This window comes from Anser brachyrhynchus (genome assembly GCF_964034855.1).
Source record: "Anser brachyrhynchus genome assembly, chromosome: 23".
Lineage (NCBI taxonomy): Eukaryota > Metazoa > Chordata > Aves > Anseriformes > Anatidae > Anser > Anser brachyrhynchus.
The window spans coordinates 6937639-6960433 of NC_137716.1; the positions used below are offsets into that span (position 1 = coordinate 6937639).

Here is a 22795-nt window from a genome sequence, read left to right on the forward strand (position 1 = left end):
CCTGCTAGAGGCGCAGTTTAATTAAGCACGCTGGGAGGGCGCTCGTTTCTGATCAGATTAGTCATCTACAAACTATGACATGGGGGCGGGAGGGGGGACAGAGGACATGGCTTGAAATGTTTTGCTACTGCAAATAACAAACAAACAGTTTGGCACGGGGATGACGAAACCACAGCCCTCCAGGAGCAGGACAATAGGCATGTGCTGAGCGCCCCGGCAGCAAACAGCGGGGCTCACGCTGGAAGCGCTGGTCGCAGCTCCAAGCCCCAGGAAGACCAACTTCCCCGCGGTGACCTATATGTGCTATAAATGCTGCAGACACGGCCCGCATGACGTAAGCTCCGTCCTAGTGGCAATTGTTGGGTTTCGCCTTGCCAAAAAAACGCAAAGCGGAGGTGCTGAATTGTCCGTGCGGCGGGATAGCTAAACCAGTTCCTCCCTGGTGCATTTAAGGACAGAAATGAGGGAAACAGTGGCAGAGCTTAAAATAAAACCAGGAGACAAATATAAAAGCAAAGAGATCTCAGAGCTGGAGGGCTTGCATTAACACTTTGAATTTTCCTGGCTTCGGAGAGCGAACCGGGTCCCCCCTCGCGAGGAGGCCACCCACGCACACGCCAGCATCCCAGCCAGGGGCGGCCAAGGCAGTCATTAATGGGGATTTGAAGAGGATTTCAATTTGGGGCAGTTTTATCACCGCGGTTTTCTAGTAGCACTGTTTCGAATTACCGCACTACCTTATTTACCAGCCGGACTTTGGAAGGGAGAACCTTATCCTGGCAAATGGGGCATTTTGGCTGGGAGTCAGCAGGGTCCCTGCCCGGCTCCTTCCACTTCCAGCTTCCCCTGGGCAGCAGAGAGCCTAGAGCTGAAGGCTCCTCTGGAGGGGAAAAAAAAAATAAGAGCTCCGCCTTGCCCCAGGATCTCCCTGAGGAGGAGGCAGATGAAGAGTGGGAGGCCACGAATTCATATTTCCAAGGGTGGGCAGAAGCACAAAACATAAACGCTTCTGGCGCAGAAGGCATCAGTTTATTATCTCGGGGTTATTGCAATAACGAGGTATTGATGTTGTAGTGCGCACTGCTGAGCCAAGACTTGAGCGAATTGGCGCTTGGTTCCTCCTTCCAAGGAGAGGGATGGCAGCGGAGAGGAAGCAGCACTATTTTCACCAGGGGCATGGGACCCCAACTGAACACAAGCGTTTGAAAACCACGAGGCACGCTGAAGATGAAACCCAGGCCTTGCTGTGCGGCAAGCAGATTTAAGGAGCTAATCTCCAGGTCCAGATTACCGATGGCTGCAAGGCGCTCTGCGCCCTCAGCAAGTCCAGGTCCCCGAATCCAAGGGCCATCTGCTCTTCACCTCCGACCAAGCAGCGCTGGTGACAAGTCGCCGTCGAGTTCTGAGCTGGCTGCCTGGCTATGCCTTTGAGGATGAGCTAGCCTCTGATGGTACCTTGCTGTCAATTAGTAAATTAAGCTTAACCACCATCCACAAACTATGAAAACCACTATCCAGGACCCTCCGTAGACAGCCTGGATCCTTCTAGCAGATGCACTGCACCCCTGTACACTGCACACCTTATTGGCATCTCATTGCAGTTATTCACCCAGCAAAAATCCATCTTCAAACACCCAGAACCGGACGCCACAAATGTGAAGAGGAATTGAAATGTGTCCCTCTCGCTCTCCAAAGGTGAGGCTGAGGAGCTAACGCTGCTGGTGGAGCAACAGGTTTCCCCTAAACCAAGCCTCAAGCTGCATTTCAAACACAGGCTGCCCGTCTGCAGGACAAAAGAGCTGCCCCAGAGCCCCAAAACCAGGACAGCAGCGATTGTGCAACTGCTGTTGTATAATATCAGTCCTCTGTTTTTATGAACTACTCACAGCCAGGCTCAAAAAGCAGAAGCCCAGAGGAAGGGTGGTGTCAACGTTACCTTTCACTCACCCGAAAGAAGAGAGAGGGGAAGAAAAAAAAAAAAGAGAAAAAAGATTTTGCATCGTTTTGGCTGCTGCCCAGCCAGGCAGAGGGGGTCCGGTCACCGCGCTGGCTGCACCAGCACAGCCTTGCTTGCAGCCTCTCCTCGCTGGCCGGCTCTGCAAGCCAGGCAGCCAAGCCAGCCTCCGAGCAGGAAACGAATTAATGGGAGCTTGCTCCAGTGCTATTCTCTCACTAGCGTGTAGCATGTCTTTGGTGGATTATTTTAACAGCAGAAGTCGCAGGCACATTCATACACGGGAACATTCGCTGGGGAGATCAGCTTCCATCTGGGTTAACCCGAGAGTTTCTGCCCTTGAATTTCCTCCCTTTTCTCCAGCACCCACTCAACAGCTTACCTCCCTGTAAAAATGTTTGCTCAAAAACATCTTGACAAGCAGCTAAACAGTTCCACATTCCCCTGGCCCCAAGGAGCAGGAGCAGAGCAGAGCAGAGCACTCTTCTTGCACGTTGCTTTCACAGGAGCTCCCAAGAGCTGCCCCTTCTCCGCCACCACCCAGAAATCCCACCCTGCTCCCTGTGGCTGGGCACAGGCATTGCCCTTTCCCCAGACAGCTCGACTCGAGCCGGCGCAGGAAGGTCAAGTTTTAACCATCCCCAAAGCGGCAGCATGTTTCGGCAAGAAGGGCAAATTAAGCGAACTTCCTGCACGCCAGGGGCTGCAGCGAGCCCTGCGCGGAGCACAGCTTCCCCGGGCATCAAAAGCCTGGCACGGCACCGCGCCGTCCGCCCGGCCTGGGAATTCTCCGCTTCAGCCTCAGATGAATCCACACCGTGCTTCCAAAACCAGACATCTAAAAGCTACGTGCCCTTCAGAGCCTGCCGTTGCAGCCCGAGCACCAGCCCGCTCCTCCCGCAGACGCCCTGCTCCCAAACCCCTTTGATGCAGGCATCCTTGTACCCTCGCCAGCGGGGATGGGGCCGCACGGCTCTGCTCTGCCCCCCAGCAGCCCCAAACCTCGTGCACGGCTCCAGCCGCCCTCGCTGCCCATCTCCCTGCTGCCAGGAGGGCTTTGCGAAGGCACCTGTGGGAACAGAGATCCCACCCGCGGCAGGGAGCTGCTGGGGGGCTGAACGGAGCAGACACCCCCACATTGCACCGGAATCTCCCTTCGGGCAGCCGAGCCCCAGGAATTCACCACCAAGGAAGCGTCTCCTCGGTGATGTACAGAAAAAGTCTTCCAGGGTACCGTACATGACCTCCAGCTCCGGTAGCAGCTTCCCAACCAGCGACAGACCAGAAAGAGCAGCTCTGCCTGCCCAGAGACACGCGGAGCAACAAGGAGAGCATCCGACAAACCAGCAGCAGACAACCACCAGAAAAACACACAACACGCAAAACTACCGAAACCGCCCCAGTTGGGTCTCTGGTAGCAAACACACATTTATTGCAAGAGACTTTATGTTGTTAAATAAAAAAAATTAAGATGACAATACCTGATCCTCCAAACTGAGTGCTTGCTAGGGTCGTGGGTCTGTTTTTTCCATTAGCCACTGGCAGGGGAAACATCTAGAAAAACAAGGAGATGAGAGGGAAGGGAAGAGAAGAGAGATTTCAGTATGTTAGTTTTGCTGTGCTGCTGCAAAGGGGGGGTCATGTTGGGCAGGCAGGGGGAGGAAGGGGGAAGAGAAGCACTTCACTGATGCAAAAAACTTTCCTCTCCTCGCGTCCCTGCTACATAGATCAGCTGCAGGAGGGACAGGAGAGCAGCGCAGCTGTGCGCTAATATACACACGCATTCCTACGTGCATAAACTTCTCCTGTGTACACAGCGTGTCTGGTTCCTTAGGTGCAGTTGAAAGCCATCCAAGACGCATCGCCGCTGCGGTCAAAACCAACAGTTTCTGCCCCAGCCTAATCACCAAGGCCCAGCCGGGAGGGTGCCCCCGGAGCCGTGCCGAACGCCCGACTCCATTCTCAAAAAGCTCCCAGGCCAGCGACAGCACCCGGCAGAGCTCACCTCATCCCTCGACCCCCAGCACGGTCCAGGTCCCCCCCCGTGCCCAAGGAGGACGCGGGCTGCCCTCCGGCCACCCGGCAGCCCCACGCCAGCTCCCAGCCCTGCTCCCTGGGGGCTCCAGCAGCACCACGAGTGAACGCAGCCCGTGGGCTGGCAGGAGCCATGCCAAGTTCGAAGGCATTTAACTCACGATGAGCAACGTTCACATATTTTGCAGAGTCAGTAACGCTGGCTACTCGTTTGCTACACTGCTGTGGCTGCACTACCACAGCTCGCCTTCTGCCAGGGAGCTTCCTCAAAAACACTGCGTCCCTCGTCAGTGAACCTGGGTAAATATTTTTAATGTAAGTTGGGAGGGCTTCAGAAGCTGTTATTTAAAAATTTATATGCACCTGCGTGCAGCAGAAAACTAATTCTTCTCCACACAAATGGAGCTCCAGCCAATAAAACAACTGGTGGGAAAACGCTTAGTGAATTAACATTTTAATATCCTTTTACTACTCAAGATACTTTTACCACCAAGTCATTTGAATTTTTATTATTTTTAGCTTTGCAATGTCTGAGTAACTCAAAAGTTTAATGCTTTGAAGATTAAACAATGTCATGGCACAAGAGCCTACAGAAACGCAGCGTTTCGTGCCCTGACATAGCTGATGTCTGGCTGTGGTCAGAAACATTCCTTTGTGCAGAACCGTCTGCCCAGCTTTGTTTTTACAAATGCTGGGGAGGAAAAAAAAAAAACACAGTTAAATGTGGTAGAGATGCAAAGAGAGCAGTTAAGAAACCAACTGCCATTCAAAAAAGAACTCAAATTTGGGATCATATATATTTATGAACGCGCACAATTGAGCGGTACAGAAGCACACGCATTTAAATAAAGGTGTAAGCAGCGTTTAAGTGCGCGTGTGGACAACCGGCGGCAGGCCTGCAGGCACCTGCCTCCCCGTGGCTTCGCCCCGCCGCCAGCACCCCGCTCCCTGGGGGCTCAGCCCCTGCCGGGGGCCCCCCCTGCACCCCCGGGGCCGACGGCCCCACCATCGAACAGGCCTTGTTTCCTCAGGAAGTCGGGCTAGAAAACAAAAACAAACCCTGACGACACCGAAGGCTCGCAGCCTACCTTCCTCTCAGTGCTCTGGTTTGTTTTTGTCAGCGCTGTTTTCTGCAAAGATCCCTGAAATGACTAAAAATGGAATTTGCACGGCTGACCCGGCCCGGCCCCGCTCACGCGCCCTCCCGTTGAGGTAGGGAAGAACACCAAGGGGTCCGAGACCCCTTTTCCAGGCAGCGAGAGGCAGTTCTGCCCACGTGAGCACGAGGCGCCGCGGTCCTGAGCAGCAAAACCAAACCCCGAAAGCTCCCCTGCCTCCTTTCCGCGAGGTTTTCTGCTTCCTACGCGCTGATGCCGAAAACCCCGAGGCTGGAGCCGCAAGCGCCAGCGGAGAAAATGAGCAGCCCTGTTCCATTGTGCACCGAGCGCCTTCTCCTCCCGCACAGAGGTGTCCCCCCCACGCGGCACGGCAATCCCCAGCACGCCCCCGCGGGGATGCCCTCGCCACCGCGCCGCCACCGCCGCGAGGTTTCAGACTGATGCAACCCTTCCTGCGCTCCCTCCCGCAGGGATCCGCGACCAAGCGGGGTGCCCCCGGTCACCCCGCGCCTCGAGGCAGGCTCCGAGCGCCTTTATCGCTCGCCGGCTCCAGGAAGCGTTTCAGTTTTTTTGGTGGTTTTCTTTTTTTTTTTTTTTTTTGCTGCCAAGTTGTTTTTCCACCGTGGCGCGGGCTGGTGCGCGGCCGCATCGAGGAGCTGGGTGCAAGGCATACGCGAGGCGCTCGCTGGCGTGTGTCACTCACAGCCAAAGTTCACCCACCCACTGCGAATTTCCTTTCTGCTTCGAAACGCAGCTTTAAAAATAAACTTCGAGGGGAGGGTAAGGATGACACCGGACCGGGGCTGGCACACACCAGAGGGACCCAGGCGCGGCCTCCGAGGAGCTGTAATTGGGTCATTACTCGTCCTTTGTTGGATTTGAATAACGTAGATTTAAGTGGTTATGTAAAATCCCCCATCTTAAGTCCCTGTATATAGTTTCTCAAGTCATGTCTCCGGCCTCCCTGACAGCTGACAACGATGCCCGTGTATCCTCGCGGCTCTAACTCCCCCCACCAAAGGATTTATTCCCCCTCCACTTCTCCCGGATTAAAAGATGCAAACCCAGAGCGCGGCGAGCTCCAAACACCCGCGCTCGCTGCCGGGGAATTACGGCTGAGAGACCCCACGCTCTCGGCAGCGAACTTGTAAGCAAGAGAGGGAATTTGCCAGACGCAAGTAACGATATCAAGCAGCATTTCATTTACTGGGCACTTCCACCAGTGCATCAGTGTTTTCAAATTAAAGAGCTGTTTTCACTTCCCCCGCTCCTCCACCTTATGAACTCCAGGCTGAACCAACCTCGGGCCTGAACTCAAAACCTGAAATCTATTTTGCAGAGTGGAAAGCATCCAGCTGTTAATTCGGGGAGAAGAGGGAATTCGACTCAATAAACGTTGCCAGCAGGATATTTCATACGTGTTCATTTAAGGCAGGCCTTCCTGACTACGGCCCCAGAAGTCCACCGCGGCGTAAAGCAAACTTCACGACCGCTTCGCTCGAAACAAAAGCGAGAGTTTTATCATGGAAATGCAGGCGCTCTGCCTTGGCCAGAGCAGGGCACTCGGCGCCGCTTCAGCAGCATCCAGCACTTCGGGAGCCGCAGGAGCAGAGGCAGAAGGAGCTGCTCAAGCCCTGCTGGCTGTGAACAGTTCGGTTTTCACCCTTATTTCAGCGGCTGGATGGCGAGGGCCAGCAGGCAGCGAGCGCCGTCACTCGCCGAGGAAGCAGCCCTAGGCGACTGCTCAAGCCTCTGCCCACCCTGCAACTTCTCACCGAGTTAGAAACCCGCCCTGACAACCGGCATCCCCGCAGCATATGGTTAATACTCTGCTAATAATCATGGCTGTTAACAGTATTTCACTTCTGCCAGAGACCCAGGCTGGCACGCAGCCGCCTGCCTCTCTCCGGCTTGGCAGGCGCGCACGAGCCCCCAGCCCCGTCCGTGGGCAAGGCAGAGCCCCGTGCCTGGGCACCCGCCCCCACAGCCCGGCCGGGGACCCGGGACATGCCCGCGCCTCCCCAGGACACGCAAACACCAGCAGCAGGGCACAGATGTGGTCCGGGGTGGCTGCACCGAGCATCTCGCGATGCACGTGTGGGCAACACCCGGGCGCAGCTCGCCCCGCACGTGCCCGCAAAGCCCAGCCTGGCACAAAGTCACGCACCAAAACGAAGGGCTGCTAAAAAAGGTGGAAGCCGGCAACGCGAAGCAATAGGCAGGGTGCTTTCTCGAAAGCTCTCCTCCAGATTTGCAAGCCTGTTCTGGACTATTGCCAGGGAGCGGTGGTGAAAGAAAGCTTACAAATTACCTGCACTTTGGGGCAATTATAAAAGGCAATTTGTTCCGAGGTAGAGGTAAGCGCTCTGCCGCGCACACCCCAGAGCAGCAATCCGAATACAGAGCTGCGCGTTTGGCTCCAGCTCGCTCAGAAGCACGCTGCTTTGGTTTTCGCCCTCATTGTCAAATTACACTGGCAGAAAGCTTCGGGTGAGCGCTTCGCAGCTCAGCAGCTACCCGACGTATCTGTTTATTAAAGAAGGCACAAGTCTTTCTTTTCAGGACTCTTAAGACCCATTTACAGCCTCTCGCACAACCCTTTTACTGACTCCGCAAACCCTCACCTGGCCATGCAAACTCACCAGGGCCAGATATTAAAATCCGCCCGAAAGACAGCACAAAGCTGGACCACGGGCTACAGGGGCTGAACATTCCCTAGGAAAACGGAACCGAAATGCTGATCTGAAGCAAACGCCTCCAGCCTCTCTGAATCTCTCCAGCCTTCCCTCCTTCCACTCTAGAGAGGATTATTGGGCTCCACTCCTGCTTATTCCAAAAAAAAAAAAAACAAAACATATAAATACACTTGAGAGTGAGCTTTGTGGCCAAAAATCCTGCATCCCAATGACACAAATACAGAAACGAACAGCGCAGTCTCCCTGACACCCCCACGTTTTGCACAAGCCTGCGACGCCAGGGTGCCCAGCTCCCAGCGAGGAAGCTTTCCCATTTCCACTTCCCATCCTCCAGGATGGATGCTAACATCCCTTTATGCAAACTCAGGAGAAGGGTGTGCATGTGCGGAGAGACGAGGGCTTGTGAAACGGATCTGGCTCAAATCTAGCCTGCATCGGAGCCCATCGGCCAACTTATCCCGGAGGGAATGTCTTCGAATCACTTGCTGGCAAATGACATTTGCAGGCCCTGATCCTGCAAGCAGCCGCCCCCGGTGCCGCTGCTGAATGCATAAGCCTCAGACGAGCGCAGAACAAATTCTGGTCATTCCCCAGGTTTACATCAGCGTAGGAGAGCTGGAATTGAACCCAAATCCAACCCTTGGCTGCAGATTAATCTCCAAGGACAGAAATATTCATATACAGAGGGAACAGGTCAGGACCCCTCCAGGGAATACAGCTCTCAGCATGCAGTTGAGTGCGGATGGGTTGTCAATTTTGAAAATAAGGGCTTGGGTTTTTTAAAGCTCTGAATGTGAGTGGGATTTGATTTTTTTTTTTCCTCAGAGACCAAGTAAAGCAGGAGCTGGCGCAGCCCCGACCTGGGAGCAGGCTATGGACTGCTGACCGAGGCTCAGCCCAAAACCTGGCACTGCCTGGTGTACGGGCCGGCGAGCCCCGGGACGCCTGCTGAACAGCAGGACCCCGAGGACGAGAGCAGAATAACCACACACCGCTCCCCAGCGAACCTGGATGTCGTCCTATTTTTAAAGGTATGCTTTAAGCCAGTCCCACGAGCAACGGTAAAACATCCTGCTGTTAATTTAACAGAGCCAGCCTCCCGACAGAAGCCCAGAACGAGGAGAACTGGACTCGTCCTGCAGACTTGATCTTACATGGGGCAGAGGCACCACCACCAAAGCTCCCCAGCACGGAGCCCAGCAGGGACCGGTAAAGCCCCAGCTGTACAAAAAGGTTTATTTCCCACTGCTAAACCTCAGTGCCTGGCTGCAGAAAAGCTGCCAGGCTTCAGCACTTTCCACGGGCGTAACAGCCACAAGGACAGCAGGCGCCCCCGGTTTTGCCACCTTTTTTCCCCCTTTACTCTTCTCCCCTCCTCCCTAAGGGGCAAGAAAATCAACTCGGGGGCCACCCCACAGCCACAGCAGCGGCGCCCATGGTTATTCCTCCTCGAGGAGCTGTTTTCTCTATCTTCGCAGTATGTTTGCTTATCTTAAAAGCAAGACGCACGCTCCAAGCCCCGTGAGGGTGCAGCACACGGCAGAGGAACCAAACAAAGTTATTTTCTTTTGAACACGAGCTCTCCCCTCCGCAAGTCGCTTGCCAGCCCCGGCGTGGCAGAGGCTCGACGCGCTCGGTGTGGCACATCGCTGACTGCAGACGGCAGCACAGGCGGCTGTGCTGGGGACTAACCCGCGCTCTGCTGCGGCTACCAGGGACTTCTCTTCCCTCTGAGCTGCGCACATCCTTCGGGGGGAACTCTCAGGTTCTGTTTCTTTGAACACGAACAGCCCCTAAAGGCAGCTAAAAGGTTTCCAGTAGAGCAGAGCGTGGGGAACGCGAGTGCCTAACTCCTGCAAAAATAATGTGCTGGAGAGCTTGGACAAATTTCAAACCGAGATAGAATAACCTGTGGGAGCAAAAGTTTAATAGTCTGGATCTGGGGAGAGGAAAAAAGCCTGATTAATCAGCTACTGAAGTTACAACTTTGCGTTAGCTTTGTATCCATGGCTTCAAAAACAGTTACCTGGCTCTTTCACCACCAGCACTTAAACAGGCTACACAGAAGTATGTTATGTTTCCCCAGAATTTCCCATCCAGAAAAAAAAAACAAAAAAAACCAGCAAAACCCACCAACCCCCCCACCCCTCTGTACTCCCTGCGAGGAAACAATATACATCGAGGGGAAGGGGGGGGGGGGGAGGAGGGGCAGCAGCTTCGCTTTAACTTGAAAATAAACAAGTTGCAGCACATGTGCATGCACACAAACACGGCACATCTGAAACCCATCACGGCCAATTTCCAGGCTCCCATTTCCTCCCCCCCGTGCAGCTCCGAAGCCCCGGGGCCCTCCGCCGCCCCCCGGCCGCTCGCTCACCATACTGAAGTCCAGCAGGTCACTGAGCTCTTTGTCTGTCCCAACTGCAGCCATTCTCTGCTGCTGCTGATTCATACTCCCACAGCCTCAACAGTGGCAGTCCTAGAGAAAGCAAGGGGGGGGGGGGGGGGGAGGGGAAGGAGATATTTTAATGACTAGAGCAAACCACCCACCCCACTGATGAATATTTAAAAAAAAGACACAGCGAGAGGAGAGAGAAAGGAGAAAAAGAAAAACGCAGGCGAGCGCTCTGCCCGCCCGGGCTGGGAGCACAGGCAGAGCCCTCACATTGCACCCAGGGGCAGGAACAAGCGCGCTATTGACCAGACACACTTGGATGTTGGTTTTTTGCTGCCAATTCCACTAGTTCGGGCCAATTCTGTTCCTGGCGTGCGGCGAATGAAGGGGAAAAAAAAAAAGTCAACTCATTTATCAAAGGGTTCAGGCAAGTTATCACTCGGGCGCTTGTCTGGCTCGGCTCGCCCCCTCGCCTTCCCCCACGCTCGCTCCCCGCAGGAGGCTCGCTCTTGTCCTTGCCTCGTTTTGTTTAAAAAACGAGACAAGAAAAAAAAAGAGTCTGATCTTATGCCTCTTTCCTTGAGGTTGCTGAGCACCTGCAGCTGCTTTCTCGGGGCTGAGCGTGGGGATGCCCAGCAAGAGGAGCGGTGAGAACCGCCCCCCTCCTCTCCCAAAAGGGCCTGAACAAAATAATAATAATATTAAAAAAAAAAGCCTTATTTTTGGAGGGTACTGCAAAAATAAAGCTCTTCAGGCAACCTGGCAAGATAGGTAAATATTATTCTTCCTAATTTTACGGATTTTTTTTTTTTTTAAGGGAGATTGATCTTTTTGGCCAACTCACTATGATAGAAAAACATTTCTTTGGGAGGGAGGAAGAGAGGCCTGGGAGGAGATAAAAGATTCCTTTTTTTTTCCCTCTTTTTTTTTTTTTTAGGAACTCATTCATGGTTATAAAGGGCAGCTGGCCAATAAATTTAACTCATTAATCATAAGGTTAAAAAAAAAAAAAGAAGACAACTGCATGCGATCCAAACTGTTTGTAAGCTGCTCCGGCTCAGCCACCACATTTCAATAAAGTTTAAAAATACAAAATATACCGAAATCCGCCCAGCACGTAAAAACCTTCCACCGCTATAAAAAAAATAAAAAAAACAGCCCGGGGATTTTTATTTTTTGTTTAAAAAAAAAAAAGAAAAGAGTTTAAGTGTCACCAGTGCATCTGGACATTATTTTTAAAGCGCCTTCACCCACCCACAGCCCCGCTCCCGGCTGTGACCGGGGGGTGCGGGCAGGGAGCCCCCTTCTGGGGGTCCCTTGGGTGCTGGGGGGGGGGGCAGCACCTCGGGACCCCCCCATTTCCACCACACGAAGCCCCCCCGAGGCAACCCGCGCCCCTCGTTCCGCTCCGGGACAACTTTAACAACTCGCAGGGTTCAGCCAGGGCCTTTTTTTTTTTTTTAAATAAATTAATATTCTTTTCGCCTCTTTTTTTTAAAAAAAGAGCTCTGTTTTTAACTTAAAAGTTGAAAGGGCCGCCGGGCCCTGCCCTCCCCCGGGCTCCATCCGCCCGGCGGCGGCACAAAGGCCGGGGACAGGCTGACCCCGCGGGACGGGGGGCCCGGGGGGGGGGTCCCGGGGGAGCCCCGAGGTCGCTTCCCCGCTCCCCCCGGGCCCCCCCCCGGCCGGGACAAAGGCTGCCAGGGCCCGGCCCGGCTCCGTGCCCCCCTCCCGGCCGGGCCGGGCCCCCGCGGCCGCCGCTCGGCGAGGCCGGGCCCCGGAGGGAGGCCGGGGGGGGGGGGGGGGGGGGGGGGGGGGGCGGGGGGGTGAAGCCGCCTCTGCCCCCCCCCCCAACCCCCTCGCATCGCCCCGGGACGGCCCCAACGCCACCCGTGGGGGCTGCCCGGCCCCTTCGTGCCCCTTCCCCCCCCCCCCAAACCGTGCAGCCCCCCCGAGGGGGTGGAGGCCGAGGTGCCCCCCCCCCATTTTAACACCCCCCCCCCCGGCCTCCCCCTAACGGGGGGACTCATTGCGGGCCGCCCCCTCCGCGTGCCCCCCCCCCCCCGAAACTTTCACAACGATGGGGGGAGAACAGCGACCCCCCCAACCCCCGGGGGGGCCCGGCCTCAACTTCGCAGCCGCCGCGGCCGGGAGCGGGGCAAGGGAACGGGGCCGCCCCCCCCCCCAGAAAGCCAGGACCCCCCCCCCCAGCGGGGAAGGGCCGCGGGAAAGGGGGGGGGGGGGGTCCCGGTGCTTGCAGCCCCCCCGCTCCCCCCCCCCACACACACCCCCGGCAAAGTTCGCGGAGCGCCGGGGACAAAAGAGCCGGGCCGGGGGGAGCCGGGCACGGACCCCCCCGAGCGCCCCCCCCCCCCAGTTCCCGGCCCCCCCGGGGGTCCCGCCCCGCCCCCGGCTGCTCGGGGGCTGCCCCGCGACCTCCCGCGGGGGGACGGGCGGGACCCCCCCTTATCAACCCCCGCCCCCCCCGTTATTATTATTATTATTATTATTATTTTTTATTTTTTTTTTTACCTGTTCCGGGGCACAACCGCGCCCCCGGTGCGTGCGCGGAGGGGCGGCGGGCGGGGAGGGGGGTGGGGGGGAAGAAGGGAAGCGCATGAAGCTCCCGCGGGCGCGGAGGCGGCGGCGGCCCCGGCCCCGGCCCCGGCCCGGCCTGGAAGCGGCCGCGGCGCCCTGTGCCGGCGGGCGGCCCCGGCCCCTATTGTTCTGGCGCCGCCGGCGGGCACGGCGCAGCGAAGCGGCAGCGCCTGGCTCCGGCCCGGGCGGCGCGTGCGCCCCGCGCCCCCGCCCCCGGGGTTTGGCCGGGCCCCAGCGCCGCCGCCTCCCCCCCTCCCCCTCCCCCTCCCCCTCGCCTCCGTTAGGCCACGCCCGCTCGCGGTCAGGCGCCTCCCCTCGCTGTATCCCTCCGCCGCGTCTCGGCGGGGAGGAGCCGGCTGCCGCCGCAGCGCGGCGAGCGCCGAGCTGAAGGCACGGTGGGGGGAAAGGGGGGGGAAGGGGGGGGAAGGGAGGAGCGGGGCGGGGTGGGGGAGGGCCGCCGTGAGGAGGGTGTGGACTATGTTTTGTGGCGGAGGGATATGGATGTGTGTTGAGTGACGCCGCGCGCCGCCGGGAGATGGACTGATAAGGCCGCGCGGCGCCGTCCAATGGAAAGGGCGCGCAGCTCGAGTGGCGGGAGGCGTGGCCAATCGGAACGCGCGCTGCCGCGGGGCCCGCCCACCAAGCGGGGAGGCGGGGCGCTGCGCGGGCAGGGGGCGGGCGTTGGTTCGCGTCGCCGCCCGCAGCTCCCCCGGCGGCCGCGGGGCCCCCGACGGGGCGGGCGGGCAGAAAAGAGCCCGGCCGGGGGCGGGGGCGGGCCGCGGGCACGGGGGGGGCCGAGGGGGGCCGCGGCCTGGCCCGGGCCCTGGGGGATGCCTGGAGGGGAGCGGGGCCAGGCCTCCGGGCAGCCGCCCGGCAGCAGCTCCGTGCCAAAGCCTCGCCTCGGCGGCCCCGAGGGGGCTGCGCTCCCCCAGGCCCCGGGGGGGGCCCCCACGGGCAGCCCCGGCGAGGAAACCCGGGCACGAAGCTGCCCCGGGCGGTGCACGACACGTGCGGGGTGCGGGGCCCGCCACGGCAGCGGGGAGGCGACAGGCGGGGGTGCTGCAAAGCCCCCGACACCCCTGGGTGCTGCAGCCCCGTCCCCCCGGGGGGCAGCGGCTCGGGCTCTGCGCCAGCGCCGCTCACCTGCAGCCGGGGCTCCGGGCAGGCGCCTCCGCGTGCCTTTTGCCAGCCTTCGGCCGGCTTCCGTCGGCAGCGCGGGGCGGCCGCCGCCTGCTGCAGCGAGGGGCGATCGTTTCTCACGTTGCTTTCCCAAAGCTCCCGGGAGAGCCGTGCTGGGGCCGCTGGCTCCCGGCTCTCGGGGCCCAGACGTCGTCTCCCCCGCACCGGGTCTCGCCCACGCAGCCCCTGCCCCGTGCCCTGCGCTGGATTTCCAGGGGCAGGTGCGGGAGCAGAGGCAGGAATTTGCGTGTGGCTGTTGTGGGTGTGGGCAGGGGGTTATCTAATCTAATAAAGTTTATGCTGCCGTCCGACGGAGGGGAAGAGGTGGAGCTGGATCGCTGCGCTCCCGGGAGCGGACGCTGAGCGGGGCTGGGGGGGGAGATGCCCCAATTCCGCAAAGGATTTGGGGTTCTCCCCCCCCCCCCCCCCCGGATGCCCTCCGCTGGTTGCTCGGGTGCTGAGCAGCAGAGCGGTGCCCATCTGGGGGCGAAGAGAGCGAGGGATGGGGAGGGAGGACTCAGGACCCAAGACACAGCGTCCCCATGGGGGATGTCACCCTCCCAGGGTGCACGTGGCAGCAGAAACATCCCCTCTACGTAGCACCTGTGACATCCTGAATGCCTCCCGTGCCTGGAGACCAAGCACAATACTGGAAGCATCCTCACCCCTCTGCCTTCAGCCCCGTCCCTTCCCGTTTCATCGAGCCCCAATCACCCTGCTATGGCTGGCTCAGGCTCCCTGCAGCCTCGCCACTGCTGTGCCCTGGCCAGGAGCCTTCCCGGGGGCAAAGCCGGGTGGGATGCAGGGCACCGAGGGGCTGGTGGCGACGTAAAACCGCTGCTGGGAGCGGGGTGAGCCCTGGGGGACTGTGGTGCAGAGATGTCACCCCCTGGCCCATGCTTCATGCTCCCCGTGCTAAAGGAACAGCGGAGCAGCCTCGTGCGGTACCACTCGCCTTTCCTCCTGTGTTTTGTCCCTGCCTGGTGGCCCCCCAGGGTGCTGTCACCCCCTTGTCCCCCCTAGCACGGCCGCTCTCCCCTTGCTGCGAAGCGTCGCCCCTCGCCCGCTCCCCCTCTGCCTTCCGCTCTTCGGGATGACAAGGAGGAGATTAAACATTTCCCTAATGCAATTATATTCTAATTTTGCGTGTGTGGCCATAATTTCCCTGTCAACAATTGCAATTAAAGCTCAGAGCCTGGGTGCCCTGCCACCGATTGCTGCGCAAAGCCCCACGGCAGCGCGATGCGGCGGGCAGCGACAGGCATCCCGCGGGATTTCCCTTCTCCGGGACGCCTCACACCGCGATCAGCTTTGAAGATTTCCCTGCTCCGAGCCCTGCTCACTGCCGTGTGTCTTTGCACAGGTTGAAAATAGTTTGGCTTTGGATGTGGGAAAAAAAAAACCTTGTGTGGATTTGGGGGTGGGCTGGTAACAGCAGTGGGAGCTTAGGTGGGTGCGAGCGCGGCACTGGGCTCCTGGCGGCAGGGTCATGGCAAGAAGCGTGTGCCCAGGGCTGCCCACGAGGCTCAGGGCTCCTCCAGCACCTCGTTTCGCTCTAAGCAAAGTTCCCAAAGTTTCTCGGGCAGGGGGACAGGCTCCCCAGGGCGGCGGTCACAGCCCCGGGCCTGCCGGAGTTCAAGAAGCATTTGGACACCGCTCTCAGACACACGGTCTGATTTTGGGTGGTCCTCTGGGGACCCAGGAGCTGGACTTGATGATCCTCGTGGGTCCCGTCCGACTCAGATATTCGATCATTCTATGATTCGCCCTTCCAGCTCGTGGCACGGCCCTGCAGTTTCCCACTTGGGGGCTATTTCAGGGCAGAAGCAGCAGGGATGGGGGCAATACGGAAAGGGATGCGATAGGGAGACGGGTCGCCCGCTGAACAGACGGGTGCGGGGCAGACACCTCCTCCGCCTCCATCCTCTCCACCTCCACTTTCTCCACCCATGACCCCGGAGGGGCTCGCGTGCAATTCCCCGTGCGGAGACGTGAGGAGCCTGCAGGCTCGGGAGCGACCTCGGCCTCCCCAAGCGCCCCGCGCTGTGCGCCGCAGGCAGACCCCACGCAGAGCTGCGCGGCGCTGTGACACGGCCCGGGCGGCACCTCAGGTTCTCCTTATTTTCACAGCCCAGACCTTTGGGATGGGGATAGCACTTCTCATCCCCGCAACTGTTGGGGCTACAAACAAGTGAGCAGAGCTGAGATCGTCTCCTGCAGCGCCAGGAGCTCCAGTAAAGCAGTTTCACGATGACTCCAATGCTCAGAGCGAGCGATGGCAGGGGAAAAAAATCGCTGCACAAGGGGGACCCCAGAGCACAACCTGACCTGCAGGAGGGTGTGCAGGTGTTCCCCGTGGGCAGGTTGTTCCACGGCACTCCTCACAAAGCTTTGAGGACGCTGGGGACGTGCCCTTGGCCAAGCCTTGCTGGAACAGGGTGAGCCCATCCATGCACCACTCTCTGGGGAGGAACCAAGGCTGTTGCAAAAGCATTTGCCACCTTAGAGAAGGGTTTTCCTGCCCTGGCAGCTGGCAGCAGCGGTGTCGGAGGCCTCCTGCCGGCCTCCTGTGGGTCCAGAGCACCCCAGCCGGTCTGGAGGCATCAGCACGGGAGCAGCACGGACCCATAGCAAGGTTCCTGCCCATGCCGGGTGTGCAACTGATGGAGACAAAGCCCCGGCTGCGTCCCTTGGTCGCTCCATGGTGTGCAGCCCACGTCCCCCAGCTCTGTCCTGCTGCCCCAGCACCAGCACCCTCCCGTCCCCAGCACCCGTGGCTGCGGTGCCCAAAGGCAGCCCCGCAAAGCTCGGCCGTCGCACGGGCGGGTGAGATTTCTGCAGGAATCGCCCAGGTCGTGCTGGAGCCGGACACGGGTTCCTTGCCCACTGAAGGAAGGCGATGCCGTGTGTGCGGCACAGCCAGAAGCGATGAGATATCAACAAGCAACGGCGCAGCCAGAGGGGGAGGTGGAGGAATGCAATTGTGTCAAGGCAATACAGCAAAAATCCACTCCAAACCAAAGGTGCCCAGCAGAAAGCCCAACAGCCTCTGACTCCACCACGAGCTAAAATACCCCCCCGGGTCTCCGCTGCCTGACAGCCAACCTCTGACAGCTCCCGCGGCTGCGGCGCGAGAAGAGCAGCAGGATTCCCAGCGGGACGAGCAGGGGCTGCTTTGTGCTCTCCTTAACCCGCTTAGGTCTTCCTGGAAAACAAAGGAGGAGAAGGAAAAAGCCTCCTTGCCCCTCCTGGAGCAGCAGATCTGAGCTGAGCCCTTGGGTTTTGGCGGCTGAGGGAACACTTTTCTGTGCACGTCACATCAGCGTCCCTGCGCGCTGCCCTCCCCAGCCTGCGAAGCCCCAGCTTTTCTGCAAGGCTGCAGGAGTCCCTGCCCCGCGGCGCAGCTCCGAGCTCTGTCCCAGACAAGCTCCCTGCCCTGCTCTCACTGCCCAGACTGCAGCCGTGGAAAAAAAAAAAAAATTCTTCCAAAACCGAAATTTGTCACTTAATGGTGCAGGACCCAGCGCTACCGGCAGGAAAGGCGTCGCTGGCACTGAGGCAGAGGCCGAACCCCACACGGCAGGGATGGAGGCTGGCTCCGGGGTGGCTTTCGGGGAGATTGCTCAGCCTCCGAGCCCCCACCCGTGGCCGTCCCCGTGTCGTGAGTGGGAGGGTCCGGGCAGGCTCGCTGCTGTCCTTGGCCGCGATGCTGGCCCGGCCCCGGCATTGCAGCAATGCCTGGGGGAGGCCTTGGCCTCGGTGGGATCTGTGGGATGCCGGCCTCACCCCTCCTCCTCCGGAGCCTCCCGGCCTCCGCAGACCAAGCTGGAAACAAACGAGACTTCAGGTCAGTGGAACTGGCTTAGAAAAAAAAAAAAATTACAGCGACTTCAGAAAAATCCCCGTTTCCGTGAAATGTCCTTCAAGCGGGGCTGCGTTTCTCGGGTGGGCCGTGTCCCCGAGGGAGGCCGGGGGCTGGCAGCTGTCCCCGTGCCGCTGTCCCCTCCGCGAGTGACCGGTGGAGCCGTGTGGCGGCCGCAAGCACCGAGAGATGTGCCGGGCTGCTTTTACCGAGGGGCATCTCTGCAAAGGGACGTTTTCGCCTCGCGCATCCCCGCGGGCAGATGATGGGAGAAATGCCGCTCAGGTGGTGCAGGTGGCGAAGCCACTGGCAGGGGATGGTGGCACGGGGGGGACGATGGCATGGAGGGGATGATGGCATGGAGGGGATGATGGCATGGAGGGGATGATGGCATGGAGGGGATGATGGCACGGAGGGGACGGTGGCATGGAGGGGATGGTGGCACGGGGGGGACGATGGCACGGAGGGGACAAGTGGTTCCTGGGGTGCCATCCTGCCCCCAGGCCGCCCGCTCCTTCCAGACCCCGATGCCCGCATTGCTGGGCGCTGCCACCCCGCAGGGTGCCCGTAGGGGTGCTGACGGCCCCGGGGAGCCCCGGGGTGCGGGGCCGGGGGCTCGGAGCAGCCGGGGCTTCGCGCTGGATCCCGGTGACTTTAAGGAGCGAGTTGGGCTTCATATTTGCATTTAGTCACAGTGTGAGTCAGACATTCCAGCCCCGGCTGCCGAAATACCTCAGCTCTGACTCCGTATTTCCCACTGCAACCTTTTTTCTTTTTTTCCCCCTTCTCTTTCCCTTTCTCCTCTTTTTCTTCCCTTTCTCACCCTGTCTCTGGCCAGCCCCATCTTGAGGGCTCACGGGGCACGGGGAGCTGCAGGGGACGGACGTGGGCACCCGGGGCTTGATTCTCCCCATCACGATCAGGACCTGGGGGGGTTAAACCCACCCCACCATGGAGGGGTTCAGCCACGGGGCTTCATCAACGCCGGGGGGCAAACGGGGGTGCACACCGAAACCAGGAGCAGCTTCCGATAGACTGAGCACGGGGAGCAAGGGGAGCTGGCAAGGGGGGTGCAGGATGGGACCCCCACCCCAGGAGCCCCCGGCGCGGGGGCCAGGGAAGGAGCTATGCTGAGTATTTGGAGAGAAAGGCAGTTCTGTGCTTGGTTTCCTGAATGATGCATTCCACATGGGGTTGCATCACGCACAGCTGTTACATCACTTTAGCCAGGAAATTTAAAACAAGTGGTCTCGGCTGGAAATGGTGGTTTAATTATTATTTATGGACAACAACAACAGAAAGGGAAAAAAAAAAAGCCTCAAAACACTTTTTTTTTTTTTTTTTTTTTTTTAGCGCACACAAACCCACCCCTCTCTCACGTCCCAGCTTTGTCCCCAGCTCCTGCCCAGCCCGCATGAATGCCCTGGAGCTTTGGGCTCCCTCTGCCCAGGTACGGACCCCGTGGCCGTGCTGTCCCCTGGGGGTGTCCCCTCCTTCCTGGCCGCCCCCGCAGCACCAGCTTCACCCCCTGCTCAAGCGCTCTCCGAAAGCCTCGTCAGCTTCGCTCGCCATCCTTTGGGTGTCGTTTATTATTAGCGACAGCCCTCGCGAGGCGCGTGACTATTGGAAGTCTATCAACTGAATTATGACAGCAAATATCTCCCCGGGGACAGCCTGGGGTCATGCGATAGACCCGAGCCCATCCCTGCCTGCCAGGGCCACCCGCGTGCCCCGTGGGGACCAGCCCCAGCCCCATGGATGACCTCGGGGCCAGCAGTGGGGCAGCACCGGGTCCCCTTCTCCATCCGCTTTTGCTCCTTTCCTTCCAGCTGTGGGGGACCGAAGCGATGCTGAGAGCATCGCCTTCCTCCCATCACGACCCTCATCTTCCTCTCTTCCCTCCAGGGGGACGCGGGAGGACGAGGGGGGTCCCGCCGGAGAGCTGGGACTCGGTGGGGCTGGACGGATCCAGCCCCCCACGCGAGCACGGACACGGCGCCTGCCTGCGCCCCCCTCCCAGCCAGGGCAGAACCGGGATGGAAACTTCTCAGCCGCGCGTCGCGAGCTTTGGGGCGGCTCGCTGGAAAATTCAGAGGGGAATTTACGTGCGCGCGAACCCCCTCGCCTCGTGCAAATCGTGAAAAATGCAAAAATGCCTCATCAAAACGCTCGGCGATGAGAAACGCTGCAGCCCTCCCGCCACCGAGGTGGTGACAGCAGGTTCCTGCCGCTTGCTGTCCCCCTTGCTGCCCTGCAAGATGCCACTTCTCCTCCTAACTACGCCCAAAATGATGTTTTTCAGCCCATCGCAGCTGTGTGGTCTTTGTTGGGGCTCAGCAGAAAGCGGTCCCCAGATTGTGACTTTTTGGTGACTCGGTGCTAAGGAAGCCCTCCCCGTGCGCCCTGGGTGGGTGACGGCTCTCCAAGACCTTCCCCCACCCAACAGTGGGATGCGGCACCCAGAGAGCGCAGCACCTCGGGGTGCAACCCTGCATGGCGGGATGGAAAAGCTGCCTTCAAATACCCCCCCTGAAACACAAACCTAAATAACTGGGTGCTGCGAGAGAGCCCTGGGCACGGCTCGGCACGGAAACGCGGCGTCCCCAGCCCGGGCGGAGCCCCCCCACGCACGCTGCAGCCCGCGGCCCAGGATAGCAGCCGCCTACGAACAGGAAACCCTCTGCACTTTCGCCTGCGTGGGGGCCCGGGGAATCTCCTCTGAATGGAAAGAAATGGCACCCCCGTGCCCCGGGGCCGTCTGGGTGCCCCCGCCTGGGCGGGGAGCTCTGCGGGGGTGCGCGGAAGGGCTGGGGGGGGGGGGGTTCCCCCACCACGATGCCTGGGTGGAGGGTGCAGCCGACTGGCATCGCTTTGGGGTAGGAGAAGGGGACGGGGAGCTCTTCCTGGCAAGATCCTGCTCTGGGGATGTCAGAGGGACCTGGGGAATGGGGATGGGGCAGGGAGGAGGGCGAGGAAGGGGGACGGAGGGACGGATGGCCATAGTGCAGCCATCACAGGACAGAAGGGACGGGGTCAGGAGCTGTGTCCGTGGGTGCCAGCTGGAGCTGGGTGCGTCCCTGGGGAGCATGAGACCACTGGGACAAGGCTGGACCAGCTCTGCATGTGTCCCTGCTGCCCTGGAGCATCAGCTTGGGTGGGGGGCTTGGGGAGACATCGACAGATGGGAAACCTCCTTCCTTTGCTGCTCCCGGCTCTCTCCTCCTCCTGGCTCGGGGTGGGGGTCCGAGACCACAGCCGCTCTGCGGAGCACTTGGAGGGATGCTGAGGACTGGGGAAACTGAGGCATGGGGGGACACCACCCATCCAGGGGGCCCTGCAGGCAGCACAACACCAGACTGGAAGAAATGCAGCTGGCTGCATGATACAGAAGTGAGGCTCAGTAAGTTTTTATTTGCAAATGTCCGTGAAAGTGGAGCTGCTCCGGGTGAGCTGGGAAGAGCCAGGGTCCCCCATGGGGACACCAGGGACATTGGTGGCCCCTTCTGCCTTCGGTGCAGGGCAAGGAGAGGACAAGGCTGGTGGCTTCTTTGGGACCCACCTGGGGATTTCCCTGCCTCACCCAGATTTCTTCCCTTAGTGGGTTTCGTGATAGCGTGTCAAGTTTCAGCATCGTTTGAGGAGTAATAGAAACCACCCCAGTGAATTGCGGGCTCTGTCCCCCCGCTGGGCACGGCCGCGGAGTGGGGGCGGCCGCATCCTGGCAACCTCCTGCAGCCGGAGCAGGGCCCAGCCTCCTGCCCAGCGGAGTGGGGACCTGCAGCAGTCACCGTCCTCCTGTGCAGTGCTTGGATCTGCACCACATCCTCATCCCACCCCCTGTGTGGGTAGGAGATGCTGACAGCTCTACCCAAAACCCTCAGGGCACTGAAAAAAAAAAATCAAAACAAAACAACAACAACAAAAAAAACGCCACTAAATCTGGTGCCTCGGAGAGACAGCCCTCGAGCAACCCAAATTTACAGATTAAATCCCCAGCGATGGGGCTGAGCTTTGGATGTGCCTCTCCCGGCACAACACGAGCCCAAACCTCCTTGGATCGGGGGATGCTGGGGGCCGGGGGTGGACGGCAGCCCCCCAAATCCCCCCTTTCTGCTGGGGTGCAGGGATGCGGTGGTCCCGCTGGCTCCATCCCACCCTCGCCCCGTGCCCGTGCGGGGCTGCAGCTGCATCTGCACCGCGTCCCCCCCGGCCCAGCCCGTGGCTCCGCTTCTCTTTCGCTTCCCCGGGGCCGGTGCGCGCGTGGGCGGGGGGGACCCAACCGCACCGGTAAAATTAGGCACTGGCAACCCCGGGGCTCACGTCACTTCGGGTGAGAGGAAGGAGAAGCAGAAACTCATGGGAGGGCTGAGATGCTGGCGGGGGGGGGGGTCCCGGGGGGCAGCCTGCGGATTGCAGGGGGGTGAGCAGGGGGGCGCGCGGAGCGGTGACCCCGGCTGTGTCCCCAGGGGATGTCCCCAAGAGCCCCATGGATCAGCCCGGTCCCTGCTGTGGCTGCACCCCAAAGCCACCCCACGGCTTTTTGGGGGAGCAGAGGGGAGACGGGAAGAAATATGGGGGTGGGTTAAGGGAGACCAGCCGGAGAGGAGGAGGAGGAAGATGCTGAGCCCTGGGCGTGCAGAAGGACGTGGCAGCAAACCCACCTCCGCCCTGGCAGAGGATAGTGCCAGCGCGGGTGACAAGAGGGGACATTTCGGGTCGTGCTGGGGTGCTGGGGGCATTTAGGACACAGCTGGATGCTGGGGCTCTAGCACCGGGCTGGGGGTTCCCACAACCCCTCCGTGGGCTGGGGACACCCCCGTTACGCTGGGGCCCCCTCCCCGTATCCCCACAGGGCCCCCCCGCTCGGCAGCAGCGGGGTGGGCCGGGGGGAGGGCGCAGGAAGCCAGCTTAACGGCAGCCAGTCGTGAAATCTAGGGCAGCCCCATCTGTCAGGCGTCT

At 59.9% G+C, this 22795-nt stretch overlaps 2 protein-coding genes across 12 annotated transcripts in view; one reads left to right on the forward strand and one right to left on the reverse strand.

The window, feature by feature from the left end:
• The window catches only part of TCF3 (transcription factor 3), a 73755-nt gene extending 60721 nt beyond the window's left edge, over positions 1 to 13034 (reverse strand). For 5 of the 11 annotated variants that reach the window (XM_080566355.1, XM_080566354.1, XM_080566351.1 and 2 more), the window contains exons 1-3: positions 12730 to 13004; positions 10180 to 10281; positions 3436 to 3508 (exon numbers count right to left, since the gene is read on the reverse strand). In XM_080566355.1, coding sequence (XP_080422481.1) covers positions 3436 to 3508; positions 10180 to 10254 — 148 coding nt within the window. In that variant the 5' untranslated portion in view covers positions 10255 to 10281; positions 12730 to 13004. Of the gene's footprint in view, positions 1 to 3435; positions 3509 to 10179; positions 10282 to 12729 lie in introns of those variants that run through there. The other 6 variants (XM_080566356.1, XM_080566353.1, XM_080566349.1 and 3 more) reach the window with 4 other exon arrangements.
• Positions 10826 to 21226, forward strand: LOC308181901 (uncharacterized protein; the record flags this gene model as incomplete). Its single annotated transcript, XM_080565696.1, has 3 exons — positions 10826 to 10844; positions 13344 to 17821; positions 19742 to 21226. The coding sequence occupies 2 exons, from the start codon at positions 10826 to 10828 to the stop codon at positions 14261 to 14263; spliced, it is 939 nt and encodes a 312-aa protein (XP_080421822.1). The 3' UTR covers positions 14264 to 17821; positions 19742 to 21226.
• Positions 21227 to 22795: the final 1569 nt, after the last annotated feature.